At 29.9% G+C, this 17,198-nt stretch overlaps 1 protein-coding gene across 1 annotated transcript in view; it reads left to right on the top strand.

Moving 5' to 3' along the window:
* The window catches only part of TECRL (trans-2,3-enoyl-CoA reductase like), an 86,788-nt gene that overhangs the window by 17,796 nt on the left and 51,794 nt on the right, over positions 1 to 17,198 (top strand). Inside the window, exon 2 of the mRNA XM_006218767.3 lies at positions 8,310 to 8,361. Within this exon, the coding sequence (XP_006218829.2) occupies positions 8,310 to 8,361 (52 nt within the window). The remainder of the gene's footprint in view (positions 1 to 8,309; positions 8,362 to 17,198) is intronic.

The following is a 17,198-nucleotide window of genomic DNA, read 5'->3' as shown; positions in this document are numbered from 1 at the left end:
CCATCCGTGTCAATGTGTTAAATATTCAATTGTATATGTAAGTTTGCAGCTATGAAAACAACTTAGTGTTGGAGATATACATTTGAGGGTATGGAAATATATGGCCTTCAAAGTCATGGAAATGCATTGATCAGAATTCCAGATAAAGCATGATATAACGTAAAGAGATGTAATGAAGATGTTGATGATTCATGGCTCATTTAATCATCAAATATTTTTCAGATTTTCAGGCACATTAAATAATAAATTTTTCACTATTCTAAGATGATCAATACTCAGAATTTGTTTAATTGTTGAGGATGAATTCATCTGTGAACATGCAATACACACAATGAAATTTGAAAAGCAATGCCATCGCTTTCAGTGGCTGGCACTATGTCATTGCATTTATGAGGTCAGTGAGCCAGTGGTGCAGAAGTAATTGTAGCATCTATCTCTGTGGTTTGATGTCAAACAACTAATCAATAATATGAACTTTCTAAAGTTGGTTTTTCTTCCTCATTATTTTTGCTTGAAACTCATTTCACATTCTCCATATTTTAAAAACTGTAGCATAAATATTAAAATAGAAGCATTGAAGTAGATAAAAAGAAATGTATTACCATCACTTCAGAATTTGAAGTGATCTCTAATGTTTGGGAAATCCTTTTAAAACTATCCATCGAGGGTATAGGATATGAGGGTCTCTTCACATCAATAGATTAAATCTAGTTATCTAAGAAAAAATCCTACCACTTTTTGAACATAGACAATACACAACACATAACAGTAGTCTTCAGTCTAGATTAATCAATGACTCCAAATAATCAATGATGGACAATAACAAAGGTTTAATTCACACCCAGATGGCATGCCAATGTGGATGAGATGTGGCCATTCTCTGAGCTCTCTTTCCTGCAACGACAAGCAGCTCTTGTTGTCATGTCAGTTTCCAAGTAGAGTGAATACAGTAGGGGTATCATAGTCAGTATAAACTGCTATAATGTTACATAGACTGGTCAGCTTTTAAAACAACAAAAATTTATTTCTCACAGTTATGGAAGCTGGAAGTCTAAGAGCAAGGTGCCAACATGGCCAGGTTCTGGTTAGGATCCCCTTTGAAGCTGCAGTCTATTTTCTAATTGTATCTACAGCACTAAGAATTCTCTGAAGTTTCTTTTATAAGGGCACTAATTCCATCATGAAAGCTCCACCCACATGATTTAATTACCTCCCAAAGACTCTAGCTCCTAATAACATCACATTATGGAACAGAATTTCAACATGGATTGTGGGACACAAAAACATTTTCAGTCCCTAACAGTTGCTGAACCACACTCTGGCTCTTAAAGCTTCTGCTTGAATATTAAACATTTGTTTCCTCTCATATTTCACTGGTCAATCAGTATCATGCCTGAGTTCAACATGGGAGAGACACCAAATATTCCCTCTGGGAGGCCTGCCCAGGGAGGAACAACCAATATTTTGAACAATTATAAATCTACTTGAGTAAGCAAACTCTTTGCAATGAAGTTATTTCCTCCAAAATTTGTTTCAAAGTTCATTCACTTTAATCATACGCAGAGCCCCAATTTCTCACTCAAATTCTATTAATTGATTTGCTTAGATGAAACAATCAGGCTTGTTTTAGATGAAAGAATTAGGCTGCCTGTGTTCTCAAGAAAGACAAGTGGCACGTGTAGCAAGCGAGTGCAGGAACAAGTCCAAGAAATGAGAGAACATGCACTCATCAAGGTATAAGCCAGAAGCTCCCAGATGTTTTTGTGCCTTTTAAGACCTATTGTTTGAAATGGACATTGCCTCTTCTATCCACATTCCATTGTCCAAAGCAAGCCAAAGATCCCAGTCTAACAACCAGCGTCACTTTTTAGAGAAGTGGAGATCAATAGAACAAATATTTGCTAAAATAACTAATTTGTCTTTAGTTTCCAAGAACCATTTAAATTATCCTTCTCTTGGTAGGACAATAAATGTATTTTAGGAAGAAAAGTGTTCAAATTGGATGGATTTAAATATTTGATGCTAAAAGAGGTAGGTAAAATCTTACTTTTATTTTTAGATAACTGGCTACCCATAACTCATTTCCCAAGAAATAATATGAATCTTAAAATGGGGATTTCCTTGAGTCACCAAGGTAATAAACCTTACATTTTAAGATCTTATGCATTATAAAATTTTGGTTTTGTTTTCTGTTACTTTTTTGTTTTGTTTTTTGCTGAAATTCACTTTAACTGCACTGTGCATCTTTCAAAAGCAGATATTAAGTAACTTGAATATTAAGGTTAAATATTTATATGACTGATGAATAGTTTCAGATTTATTATAAAACTAAATATGTGACATATTGCACAGTGGTACCATGTTAGTTTCATTTTTGTGTATAGAAGCTGAAATTTGAGTGTATTTTTTTAAAGTTAAATTTAATCGACATGTATCTTTAATATCATCAGTAGAAAATAGTAAAAAGTTCATTATACAATAGAATTAACATCTCAGGTGATCTACAAACCTGATGTAAATATTTAAATATTTAACATCTCTCTTCTGAATTTGTAATCTGTACAGTGAAATGATTGAGCTATATATTTCTCTTCTTTGTCCCTTCTTAATGATTAATATTTTTAATAGTTCTTTACCATTTGAGAGCAAATACTCAAAAGTTATCAGCTTAAAATAAAGACCATTGTTTATCTTATTATTCTGTTATTTGGTGATTTAGCGTACAGCTGCTCAGCAGATCTGCTGACATATGCTGGGCTCTCAAGCCTGCTGCCAGGTCGCTGCTGCTTGGTCACTGATCTGGGAATGAATGATCTCTAGGAAAGGGTGTAACTGGGCCACGTCTCTGTCATCACTGGGGAAGCTAACTCAGGCTTCTTTACATGGTGCTGATCAGGGATGTTAGCACAAAGACTAGAAATACATGGCCTCTTGGGTGTTAGATTTGCAACTGGCACAGCCTCACTTTCAACACATGCTTTTGGTTCAAGCAAATCACAAGGCTAGCTTAAATTTAATGTCCAGGGAAATAAACTCTACTTGAGGGGAGGATCTGCAAAATATTCCGGCTATTTTTACAATCACCATAGTAGTACAGGATAAACTATAATTTTTATTACTAATAAGTAGGATATATACATACATACATACACACAAAACAGATGGATAACTACTACTGATACTGAGTTCATTATTACTTATCACTTCCATTGTAATTTTCACTATATTTGAGACTTTATTCAAAATAAATTTCATGGCAATAATAACTGAAGTATGCATAAATGTCATATTTCCCTTTTAAAACTAAAGATGAAGTGATTTTGGTAAATGTCCTTGTTACTGTCTCTGCAAACCAAGTGGAAAACAATTATGTTTTAATCAATAATTTTCAACAGACTATAAATTTACTTATTCCAAGAACGCCTTTTTATTCTGATCATCACTAGTCAATTGTATCACTTAACATGGACTCTGAAATATTTTACAGTTTGTAATTAAGAAGAGTCAAACTGGATTTAAAATATATCACAGGGACTTTTTCTTTCCTCTTTAGTTTTATTTGCATACATTTTAATGAACTGTCTTATTGATGTAAAATTTTTGTGTTTATGGAAAAATCACTTTTTGAAAGAAGTGAATATAAATTAATTTGGATTATGCATATTTACATTGATTTTGAAGTTGAATGATTTTGCGGGGGTAGGGTGGGGAGCTAATTAGGTTTATTTACTTAATTTTTTTTTTTTAACAGAGGGACTGGGGATTGAACCCAGGACCTTGTGCATGCTAAGCATGTGCTCTACCACTTAGCTATGCTCTCCCCTTGAAGTTGAATGATTAATCAATAGGAAATAAAATATTCATTTGTTAACTGTCTTCACATAGCAGTTAATTTTCATGTAATATGTGTGACTATTTGAAAAGGAAAATGATTGTCATTTGTTCACTAATGTTTTTAACAGGTATTTTTTCTTAATGATTACTTATTAGTTTGCTCATAGGTAATACTATTTTATTTGAAATAGTTCTTCAGTATTTAGACAGAAATTACTTCATTTAATATGATTTGGGCTTTCTTATTTCAGTTATATCATGTGAAGTGTAAACTCTCCTGAGTGCAAGGATTATTTTCTTGGCTTCATAAACTTGCAGTAGGAAAGCACAGTCAAAGTCACCTATGAAGCAATCATAAATATTAATTCACCAAACTTTATTTTATTCTTAAAAATGTGCTTTTAACTCTGGTGTTTACGATTCCCTCTAGTTCAAAAATATTCTCACCTAGGATACAAAACATATTCTAAAACTATTCCAGAAAGAGTATTCACCATGAAAAATTCTGTGTTCTTAAAATCTGAATTATTTTCCAATTTATAAAATATTTCTTCTTTTTGTATTTTTTAGGGTATCCAGCTCTAATTTCAACTTTAAAATTTCTTTCTTATTTTCAATATTTTAGAATTTCAAGCTATAAGACAGAAAACAAGTATATAGAAAGTCATTTATTCAATAAATAATACATAAAGACTACTATTTTTGTATTAAATAGAAATAAAATGGCTTAGTGATAGACACTACAAATAAATATTCTAGTCAATAAGAGACATTCAGTTTTATTGAAGGATTACAAAAATTAAATATTAGTCTTAGAGTAGCTATTGAAATTGTATTTATTTATGCATGCCATGTTATAATATAATAACTATACCAAAATTATATGTAATAAAATTAGATATCCAGTCATATTTTACCATACTTTTCCCTCTTCTTTTATATTTACAATATTCATATGATATATATGTATATGTAATAAAAATATAAATAATATCTAGGCTATATGCCTAAATAAAATTTACATATACATATAATTTACTGGGGAATGAAGTATTTATTTAAAAATACATTATTCTGATTAATATATTTTTGAAATTTTCTATGGTGAAGATTTTAAAGAATTTATTTTATGTTTTAATGTTTGTTTTTGAATTAAAATGAAGTTGACCAAATGTGTTATTGCAATATATTTATAATATTAAAAACTGATATATGGATACATATATATTATTTTGACATAACAAAAACTCATTTTAAGTAATTCATTATAGTTTATAAGGAAATAAAATTGGTATGATACAAAATAATTTTCCAATTAAATAGTAAATTAAATACAGTTAAACTTAAAACAATTAAATTTTATTAAAACTGGTATTTCTGCATATTTGTAGTATCATGTCAATTTTATTCATGGTGAAAATACTTGATATTCTATAAAATACCAAACATGTTTTGAATTTATAAAAATGTTTTCATATAGATCACTTATTGCTTATTTGTATTTTAGTTACAATCTACTTACTAGTAAAATAACATTTGTTTACTTAGAAAACTCCTCGTTCATCCTGAGTAAAGTATATGGAACTATTTTATGTATCTTTATATTTTATATGTACTATAGTGTGTCTTTTGTAGAAACATTTATTTACAGAGTTTACTAGCAATTTTTGGTTTGCACATTGCAATTACTCTGTCAAACAAATTTCAAGTTGTTTTTCCTTACCACTTAATTTTCATTTCTCTAAGTAGGATATTTTTTGTTTTGGAGGTAGTTTGAAGATATCTGTTCATTTCAGTGAGTTCCTGAGAAGTGGCTAGAATACAGTTTTAAAAAGTAGTAGTAGGACAGAAAAAAAAAAGGGTTTCTTTACTGCAGTATTTTCATATGGGGCAAATTCAGGCAAATCCTGTTTCACTTAAATGTGGAAAGCTTTTCCTAAATTAATCAAGTTAAGTGTTGAATAAAGCAATAATGACCCAAAACTCAACTATGATCAGTTGAAATTTAGAGGTAAAATTTTGGTTCAACTAACAAACATCATTTACCTTGTCCTACTTAACATTTTGAGATTAATTTCTTCTGATGAGAAAGAAACATTTAAGAAGAGAATTTCAGGATTTCAGATGTTAGAATACTCATTTCTCTCATATGCACAATTAATTGTTATTTACAAAAGTGAATAAATTATTGTAATGATAGCTTCTTCTTTTTAAGAGTTTGTAAAACTAGCTACAAAGTAGAAGTTATTATGAATAAACTTCCTGATGAAGCTACGGAGACATAAATTTAGTAATCAGAAATTCTTTTATGCTCTGTTAATTATCATCTTTTTTTCTCTTTGTGCTCTGAGTACAACTAAAGTACTGAAAGAGTTGATCAAGCACAGTCAGTCTTGTGGCTAATTGAGCAACACTGTCAGAATCATTTAATGGTTAATTATATTTTTTCTGCTGTATTTGACTAAAATTGTTCCAGAAAGGGCAGTTCTAAAAGATTTATTCAAAATCAGCCCTTTTCTAACATGTGAAAGTCAAATGTAATTTAAAAAAAAAAACGAATTAAAAACTTTGTGAAAAGCTTGTAATAACCCACTTCCCACATGTAGATTTCTTTCAAGAAAGCATAATCTTAGGCTAGAAAGTTTGCAAATTCAGGAAAAAATACGTATATGTCAATTAGAAGACTGTCTTTAAGGTACTGTAGTTTGGGAAAAAGCATACAGCTTTTTCATAATAATCTACTTGTGAAAGATTTTCATACAAGATCAAGGAACTGTTTTCACATGACTTTGTACTCACAACTTTATTGTTGACTTCAATTTTATTACATGCTATATGGTGTACCACATGTTAAAACACAAACTATATTACTCTAGGTCATTGTGTTCAAGGATCTCGTAGATTGTTGGAACCACCAGCAGGTAAACACAAGATTATGTGCCCTCATAAAGAGGAAGTTCAGCATTCAGCAAACCCTAACTATGAGTTGTTAATCATGAAAATCACCTGTTTTTTTGAGATTAGATGGCCCTTGAAAAGACTGATAGACAAATATCTATTATTCTAGTGAATTTTAGGCATCCCTGTCAGAAGAAGCAACATATGATAGTGCTTTGTGATAAGTAACAGTGAGATAAAGCAATGAACACTGTTAAAACAAACCATCACATTTAAAAATATAATTCAAATATCAAAGTTATAATTAAAATATAATATATTCAAGCATACATACATATATATCAGTGTCTCTAAAAACTTTTTTCAAATGTTTCCTAACATCTTCCAGAGAAGGACAATGCTATGAAATATTTAAAATTTCATACCAACATAATTATTTGGGGTCCTTTTGTTATTTACAGCATAACACAAATGGGGACTAATATTATTCTTCAGTGCTTAATCTAAGAACTTCCTTATTTAGTAAACTGTATACAAAAAAGAAATCAGACAAAAATTTTCTGACTGGTATAGCATATACTTGGCTATGGGAGGAACTGGAATATAGTAAAATAAGTGTATGCATTGTTATACTTTTGATATGTAATACAATATTAAATACAATAATGTTAACAAGGACTTCTTGGAGAATTATTATGTGCCATCTCTTTGTGTACTTTTTTTCATTTCATTTTCTAAAAACAGCCATGATTTTAGTGTAGCAAAAAAAAATCATATATACAATATTCTATACATGTTTAAAGGAAGGAAATAAATTTTTATTGCATAACTGTGAAAATGTCTTTGATGTAGACTTTAAAGAATTGTTGGGTTTTTCATAAGCCAATGGAAGGAATCAGAGATGAAGGAGAATTTCAGTTTGCAAGTTTGATATGAACAAAGTCAGAAAGTCGAAAATATTGTGATAACTTGAGGTATTTGGATAGAATTCTTATCTTTATGAATTCTCCTGTTTAGATAAAGAAATATTTATTTTATTCATTTTTCTAACAATAGAGTTAATTTTAGTAGATTAAGATGAAATAATTGGTCAAACCATTATATACTTAAAGAATCAAAAAAATACATTCAATATAAATTTTGATAGACTTAGTATTTTTGGATGGAAGTTTTAAAAACATAACTAACTTAGGGGCTTAGACAGGTTATTTTTTTCCTCATGATATTCTGAAGGAAAATATCCCTCTTTTGTCCATATAAATCAGTTTTATATCCCTGGACTCCTCTGGTAAACTCCTTTACTTTCTCTCTTTCTTATGCAGTTACTCATACGTTTAATTGATGGTCTCAAAATTACACCATTATTGTTAAATACAAATATAAAACTTTCAAAAAAAGATTGACTCAATGTTTCATGACTGTCAAATCAGTAGTGACTAAAGAGCTAAACAAAACAGACTGGTTATTTTGTACTAATTTTATATTTTAAACATATTAAATTATGTTTTCTTCTTAAACAAATATATCTCAAGCAAATTAACATTTTTTCTTATAATTTTTACTATTTTCCTTTTCAGATGACACAAAAATCTACTATTCATGATGTTAAACAAAAATTTCACAAAGCATGTAAGTTTTTAATATAATTTTGAGTTTATATTATAGTTTTTTTCTCAGATTGGTTCAAATTTATCTGTAAAAATAAGTTGAATATTTTGATGAATGTGTGGAAACCACATTTTTATGTGGATCTCAGAAATAATATTATGCTAAACACCTCTTCACCATGAACATTTTCATATCTAACTTTCTAATTCATGCTTTAATATTCAACATTCTTTTAATTTTTTATTTGAACTTTAAAAATTCTAATAAGAAAGTCCTATATATGAAAAGCATTAATCAATACAAGGTATTTCTTTATATTAAAGCAAATATAGAACAAAATTTTTCCTCCATGCGTTTATACTGATCAAATCTCTTCCACATAGGAATTATTTATGTAATGTATTTAAATTATGTTCTTTAACTTTATTAATGGCTACATTTACCTCACTAAGAGATTTCCTATTATTATTTATGGGGAAATATTTGTATGTTTGTCTAATTTTTATTTTTACAACTTTTCAATCAGTTTACCTACACCTGCTAAACATACTGATAATGTTTAAAATCACTAGTTAACAATTTTTAATAAACTTAATTTTTTAGAGCAGCTTTAGATTCAAAGCAAAATTGTGCAGAATATACACAGAGTTCCCATTTCTCTTGCCCCACGCATAAACAGCGTCCTCCAGCATAAACATACAGAGTGGTGCATTTGTTACAATCTCTGAACCTTCACTGACACATCATTATTACCCAAAGTCTATAGTTTACATTAGAATTCATTTTTAGTGTTGTACATCTATAGATTTTGCTAAGATCCATTTTAAATACTTTTAGATTTAGTTGAACAACATTTCTTTTCTAAGAATATTTAAAGCTCACAATTTAAAATACATCAAATTGTTTAATAATACTTGGGAGTAAATAGGTAGTAGTTTCATCATGTTCATTATTTTCTTTCAGGAAAAATATAGAATATTTACTGGATACCTTCTGTATATATAACATTATGCTAGGCTTAATGAATAATTACAAAAGATAAAAGATGCCTCATTAGCCTTCAAATAATTGCTCATTAGGAAGATTCAATATGTATACATAAAGAATATAAACATAAAACATAAGTAGTCAATGTATATAAAGTTTATTTATATTTGGGACAAATCTATTTAGAATTTTTAATAGAAACATAAATCATATACAGGACGGAATAGAATTATTTGAAACATGTTTAGCCAGTTTAACATTACTGAGGAAGGTGAGTGCTGATATTTCACTGTAAAGACATGTAGGATTTGGATATGCATTAAAAAACCAGAAATGCATTATAGTAGAGAAAAAGAGAATAAAACAGAAGTATAGAGATCTGTCATGGATTAATTCTCTAGCTTTTTTTAGCTTGGTAATTAAATTCTCTGTATATTCATGCCAATATTTTCTAAGTTATTGAAAACTCCAAATTTGTATTTTAGGACATATTCTATGTGAAAGATGTTACTCTGGTAATTTCCACAAGTATGTCCAGTTTATTTACATTCTAAATGCATATGCTTTGTTAAGCTAGCAATTGAATTGCTATCCTTGCAAAGACTTAGAACAATCTTATCTAATAAAGTAGTTTCAGAAAGTTTGGATTGTGGTAATAAGTGCAAAGACATCTGAAAAAGACCTTTTTACTATTAAGTAGAAAGATACAAGAAAATGATTTTATATAAGTTAATAATGATTGTATAAAATATATATTTATTATTGTCTGAAAACAAGGAAACTAATCAAAATCTAATGTATGTGTTAAGAAGAATGTGCAGTCACCTTGATGTGTAATTTTATGACTATTTTATGTTAGTTTATATCTATACACCAACAGAACAACCACACGGCAACTTAAAATTTTAGAGCCAGTTCTATGTGCATGTGTTCCAGAGCCTATTTCTAATAATTGGGAAAATGAGGTTAAGTAGCTTGCAAAACATCCTAGAAATATCCAGTTTCAGAACTGGACAATTGAAAATGTGACAGTAATATGGTTAGCTTTAATCAAAACATAAGAATTTCTTGATATGTATTATACACCTATTATTTTAGTCACTTTTCTAAGCACAGTTCTAAACTTTAATAGCTTTAAGTGAATTGTATCTTTTTCTACTTTTTCAAAATTACCTTTACTTTAAAGTATATCCATCACTCAAAGAAAAATAATATTCAGGAAATCTTGCACTTATTACACTGTATTTCAAAAACTCATTGGTTTTTTTAGCTTTCACAAAGGACAGGAACACAAACATTTTTTGCTGTATCACATTACAGAGAAGTATCTAAAAGTCAATTAAGTTGGACATTATGTTTAATATATTTGAAAATGGTGAATGGAAATGAAAAAATATTGACAAATCTAACAATATATATTGTATATATAATGGTTAAAAAAAGAGCTATGTGTTGATTGCCTTAATATTTTATCTTTTTAGCATATTTTAAAATTGGACAGCAATGAATATTTTCTTCAAATTGATAAATTATTTAAAAAATAAATATCATAAGTATTATATATAGTTATATTTTTATAACTACAGTTGTTTTATAACCACAGTTTTATAACTATAAGATTTTTTACAGTTGACTTCTTTATTTTCTGACATCAGATCTTTTTTTTTTTTATTACAGTATTTCTGATGCTGTTTATTTTCAGGCCCTAGAGTTATAATAGAAACTGTTAATTTTTTAAAGAAAAAAATATACGAAACTCTTATCAGAAGACTGGGTTTCCTGAGGGAAAATTCTCCTTACATGTCTTTTATCTCTGTCCTTTGTTCTCTTAGGTGTTCTGACTCATCTTGATTTCTTGTCTTCTTCCTAGTTCTCTGGCTTGTGTCAGTTTAACATTTTTCTTAGCTCTATTTTAGAACTTTCTTTACTGTGATTTTTCTTGTCCTGTAAAGTGACTATCTTATGCTCTTCTAAAGCTCATAATTTTTCAGTTCTGCTTTGTTGTGAGTCATCTTTTAGATTACCCTGGTGACACCACAGCAATCAGAATGGTGAAGATGTAGAAAGAGGAGGAACTATGACAATGTTAGGTGTTAAGGCAAAAAGGGAAAGAACAATGGTTTTCATGAAAAAGAAATACTATAAATTGTATATATGTATACACACAAAAATATAATTTTGCCTATTTCTCTTATTTTTATTCAATGTACCAAAAATGGTGAAATGCCCTCAGCTGCTAATCCTCCACTAGTCTTTTTTTTTAATCTCCTACCATCTGTTCATTAAGACTTTTAATTATGGTTCTTGCTTGTATCTTGAAGTCTTTCCTGGAGAGCCTCAGTGATTTTCATACTCATATCTCTATATATCACACTCTGTTCACTCTCGTCTTCTCACAAATGTGTCACAGAGAAAGTAAACTTTGTTTTCAAAACTGAGATGAAGAATAAAGAATTATACAAATCCAGGTGACACTGTGCCTACAATTCTGTGAATGTTTTTTTAAGATTTCAAGAGGCTTAAAAAAAAACCAAAGAACCCTCCCATATGCATACTATTACTATTACCCATATTCTAGGTAAGTTGGATAACTCTATTTCATGTTACTCAATTCAACAACTATTCCATGTATTCTTTATTCTAAAGGTAATTTATTCCTCTTTTGGCATAAATTTAACTTTATTGGAATAATAATTGTTAGTAGTTTTGGAAAATAATCGAATTCACAAAGAACCACAACCGTGTATATACTAACTTAAATCTGTAATGATGTATTCTATTTAGTGGATTTAACTAATAAACAATCAAAATGTTTGCTCAATAACAAATTCCAGTAAAAATAATCTCTCTGAATGTTAAAAATTATTTTGTTGTGATTTATCATGTTCAAAATTATTTAAATTCCTATAGTCTAGACTTCCATAGAAGAGGGATAAATGTGATACTATGTGCTGATAAAATAAAAGATATATTAATAAAAATAATTTAAAGAATTCTCAAAGCAAAGGTCTAGTAAACATACTTTTTAGAAACTGTGCCATTACTTGTGGTAAGCCAAGGAATTTCTAAGAGAAATTGGAAAATACCATTGCTGTACAAAGTTGTATAGAGATAGTATTTCATCTCAATAGCTTTTTTTTTCTTAAAAAGAAACACCATTTTTCTAATTTTTGAAAAACTTCCATAGGTTTTGTAGTTAAAGGTGGTTTGCAATTACAAAAAAAGGTGCCACAAAAGGCATTCCAATGTCATGCATAATTTTAAAAAGTAAGTAGCCACCAGTAAGTTACTATGAATGGTCACTTCTATAATTGTTTAGTTGAGGTAAATATCATAATTATAATTAAAACCACAATTTTAAAGTTGGGTGAGATATAAAATCCAGTGACTGTTTCAAGAATATTGAATGAGAGTCAATATTTTTGAAGTAACAGATTAAATAGCATCTACTAAATGTTTTCAAAGTTAAATAAAAACATATTTTCAAAGCTTATATCAAAGCTCACATATATTTGACAAAATTAACTGTGTGAGATTTTGATTCAGGTGAGCAAATGTACCAAACACTTGATGAATTGTTTCTAGGTAATTCATCATAAATATTGTGGATTCTCATTTGAGACAAAAGTTTTAACATATTTTAAAATAAATTTTAAGTAATAAATGCTTTTTAGTGTTTCTTTTTAAATTAGCAAAATAAATTAGGATGCTGCAATACTGTGATTTATAATAAAATACATATATATTTGATCTTTGTCCCCTTTTTCTGACATAGAGCACCTAAAACCCTTGAAATTTCCTAGGTGATAACACCAATAAAGGTGTTTCTGTTAACAAGGTGAATTTTGGACCACACTAAAAGATGGGGGCTAGGTTGTCAGGTTAACAAACCAAATGATTAGAGGGTGGGGATTTTCAACCCACCGCTGACCTCTGGAGAAGGGAGAGGGGCTGGAAAGTGAATCAATTGCAAGTGGCCAATCATTTAAGAAATCATGCCCATTTAATGAAGCTTCCACAAAAACCAAAAGGGATAAGGTTCAGAGAGCTTCCCTGCTGTTGAACTAGTGGAGATTCAGAGCAGACATGGAAGCTCCACAACATTCCCCAAACCTTGCCCTTTGCATCTCCTCCATCTGGCTATTCCTGAGGTATATCCTTTTACGATTAGTAAGTAAGATGGTTCACTGAGTTCTGTGAGCTACACTAGCAACTTAATTGAACCCAAGGAGGGGATCATGGGAATCTCTTAAGTCAGTTAGTCAGAAACATAGGTGAGAATCTGGGCTTGAAATTGACATCCGAAGGGAGTTGGGAGGGCAGTTCTGTAGGACTGAACACTTAACATGTGGAATCTGATGCTATCTCCAGGTAGTGTCAGAACTGAGTTAAATTGTAAGACATTACGGTGGTGTCTTGAAAATTGCTTGTTGGTGTGGGGGAAAACTTTCCCCTACTACACACTTGTTGGAACTGGGTGCAGAACCCAAGGTACATGCTTAAAAACTAAGTAAAGAAAAACACAAGAAATAATACCACCATGAAATTAGAATAGTACGCTATGAATTTTTTCTTCTCACAGAGTTTGTATGGACTAGTAACATATTTGTCAAAATTGATAAACATTAGTAAGAAAATTGCAGGAAATCATGAAGTGGAAGGAAAATGAAAAAAGGAAGGAAAAGGAAAACTATTTCCTTATGACATTTGTCTTGCTTATAGTTATAGCAAACATCAAAGTTGAGTACTTGCTATGAAATATTGTGATTTATAACATCTTTGCATGTTCTGTTCTAGCCACCTTTTATTAACTTTATAATAATAAAAATAAATATAGTTAACTTTCATCAAATATTCAATGTGTCATGAATCTCCTAAGATAATTCCATGTAGCAAATTTTACAAAATAAACTCTATGAATCATCTAGCAGAATTATTATTTTCTAGTACTACTAAAAGATTACAGATGAAAGTCTTTAACAAAAAAGATAAAATAATTTGCCCAAGATCACATAGTTCAAGTGGCAGAGCTGGAATTTAAACTCAGGGAATATGACTCTGGACCCTGTACTCTAATCACTAAACTCTATTGCCTCTATTTTACTGAGTCATATTTTTTGTTAATTTCTTCAGGAAGAAATCTTAATAGCACCTATGTATCTCTGTTGGGAGAGGTTATCATTAGTCTCATTTGCAAATAGGGAACTAACTAGAAGTTATTTTGGAAATTATGCAATAAATAATGCATAGCCTATTTCACAATTAATTGGTTAGAATAACCTAAGTCCTTGTCTAATGCCATATGGCACCATAAGACCAACTATTAAATTAAAAACAGCTGTTAATCCAAATAAAAGGAAAAAATTCTAATGTGGCTTGAAATTGCAAATGGAATTTTCTACTGCTGGACTAATCTAAGAATTAGTAATATATGAACTGGGGTAAAAAAAATGACAATCAGCTGAAGTGTAATTTGTGAACTGATTCTGTGTCATAAAAGAAGTTTCTGAAAGAAAAAGCAAAATCATTTTGCCAATGACTAGTATGTCATCTATTAGTTGACAACACCATAAAAAGTTTCAGTGATGTTTGTAATCTATTGGACCACTTGTCTCTGCAGCTCCCAAAAAGAGCCCTGGGAAAAAAGCAAAGAAGGAACAATGTGATTAGTAGAACAACCGTAGTTTCATCCACATGAAAGGATATATAATTTACTGTAAGAGTTCCAATGCATATACATCCTTGCAAAAAGGCCAGGGGGATATATACATTGCTAAAGTTTGAAAGGTTCAAGGAGAGTAACTCAAAACAAAGGTAACAGTAGAAAGATTTATCACATACAGCATAGAGTAATGAGTATTCTCTTGGCGATCTGAAAGGAGCCTCCTGGACAAGGCTGTAGAATACCCTGATCACTCAACAAAAGAAGCAAGAAAAATGATAAATGTCACCAAGGAAAGAAGTGGCAGAATGTTTTCCTTAAAGAAGCCGTCTACTGCTAACTGAAGAAGTAGCTAACGTACTTTCTCTAATAACTTCCTCGGCAAAAGGAATTATGAGCTTTGTCAATAATTTACATAGAGAAATAGGTAATTTGGTAGGTTATTTATTCTTCAGTAAGTCAAAATTACATTTTCTGAAAGCTATGGGAATTAAGTGGCTATTCACCTTCTAGAAATTTAATCAATAAGATTCTAAAGGATCATTTACAAGTAGGCAGCAATATCACCAAATTTTTTATATTACATGTAGATTTCAAAAGTGAGTTAATAAAACCTGTCACTGTTGATGTTCTGATCTTTGAAGAAATTCTAAGAAATGTGCCGCTGTACAGTAAGAAACTGGATTATATGGGCCCTCCTGAACTGAAAATAACAAAAGAGATGTCAGTTAGCCATATCCTTGATGACTTTGAAAACATTTCAGGAAAAATGTGAAATTTCATGAACTATATTTCACCTATTTAAATTTCAGCAGGATTTTTAAAATATCTCTTCTTCATTTAGGATTCTGTATGCATCATTTAAATTTTATGCCAAATACGGTTAATTTTTTTTCAGTTTTAGAGAAAGAATCATAATTTTGAAGCCAACAGTATTTGGTAATTTACAAAATTTTATTTCATGTGAAATATTTTGTGTCCACATAAATAACTCAAACATCACAAACTGTATGTATTTTCAATTTAATCTTAAAAACACATTTTTTGCTACTATAGTTGAAAAAGTACTTTAGTAGCAGAAATAATTACTCAAGTTAAATAATTAGGAACTATGCTATGTTACTAAAAAGATGAGTATTTGTAGTCTAGCCATCAAGACTTTCTGGCATGCAGAACATTCATGTGTGCAAGCACCCACCCATCCACCCACACAAACACACACAAATTGAATGACCACATAAAATTGATTAACATTGAATCTATTAGTTATAAATGATGAAAATTTTATTTTACATTAAAGTTAATCCATGTTACTCTGTGTGGCCACAGATCCGCTCTTGAGTCTCAAAAGTAGCTGATAGGATATTTTTACCTTTCTTTTTCTTCAGTAAATTTCAAAACAGTTCAACAACTTATACATGGTAATAAAGAGGAATGTCAAATCTCTAAAAAAAAGTGATTATGCAGAAAGATGGCTTTCTTATAAATTTCCTTTAAATTTCAGGGAAATTGTGATTTATTTTTTCTTAAGATTGGCATATTAATATAAAAATGATAAAGAAAACTAAAGGATGTATCACCAACACAATATCAAGAGCTGCAAACATTCTGAAATAATATTTTGAGAAGAAACTACATTTCAAATCTATCCTATTATGCTAGTATGTACAGTAAATCACAAAGTGTAATGATACATTGTTCAAAACATTTTTTATGATACCTCATAAGTGTTTTCTATTTTAAAAATCAGTTAATGATGTAAAGACTAGTACAATTTTGTTGTCTCTAAGTCTTCTTAACTAACTAAAAGGCCCTTGCCGTAAGTACATCTCTTAAATGTCTTACTTAAGCCAGTGATTTCTTTGTGGTTTCAGTCTAAACCACAATACAAAGCACTGGCACATATTAATATCCTAGGTATTAAAAATGGACTTCTCACTGTGACTACTTTGAAATACTGGTCAAATTTACACCACTCTGTACTTAATGTCATTGGATACTTCCATAAGTGTTGAGAATTCTATGTATGTGATATATGATTGTAGAATCTAAGGAGATCAAACTGTCAGGAAGGGATGGCCATTTTGCCAGCCAAGGTTCATGTAATAAAACTGCCATAACTAATAACAATTTGAAAAGTGTGTGAGGTGTGATCTCATATAAATTGTTTTGTCTCTCTTATGGTACAGCCTTTAAAGCTGTGTATTGC

Source organism: Vicugna pacos, chromosome 2 (genome assembly GCF_048564905.1).
Source record: "Vicugna pacos chromosome 2, VicPac4, whole genome shotgun sequence".
In the NCBI taxonomy this organism is placed as follows: Eukaryota; Metazoa; Chordata; class Mammalia; order Artiodactyla; family Camelidae; genus Vicugna; species Vicugna pacos.
The sequence above is the reverse complement of the archived record's forward strand: the minus strand, read 5'-3'. Positions and strand labels throughout refer to the sequence as shown.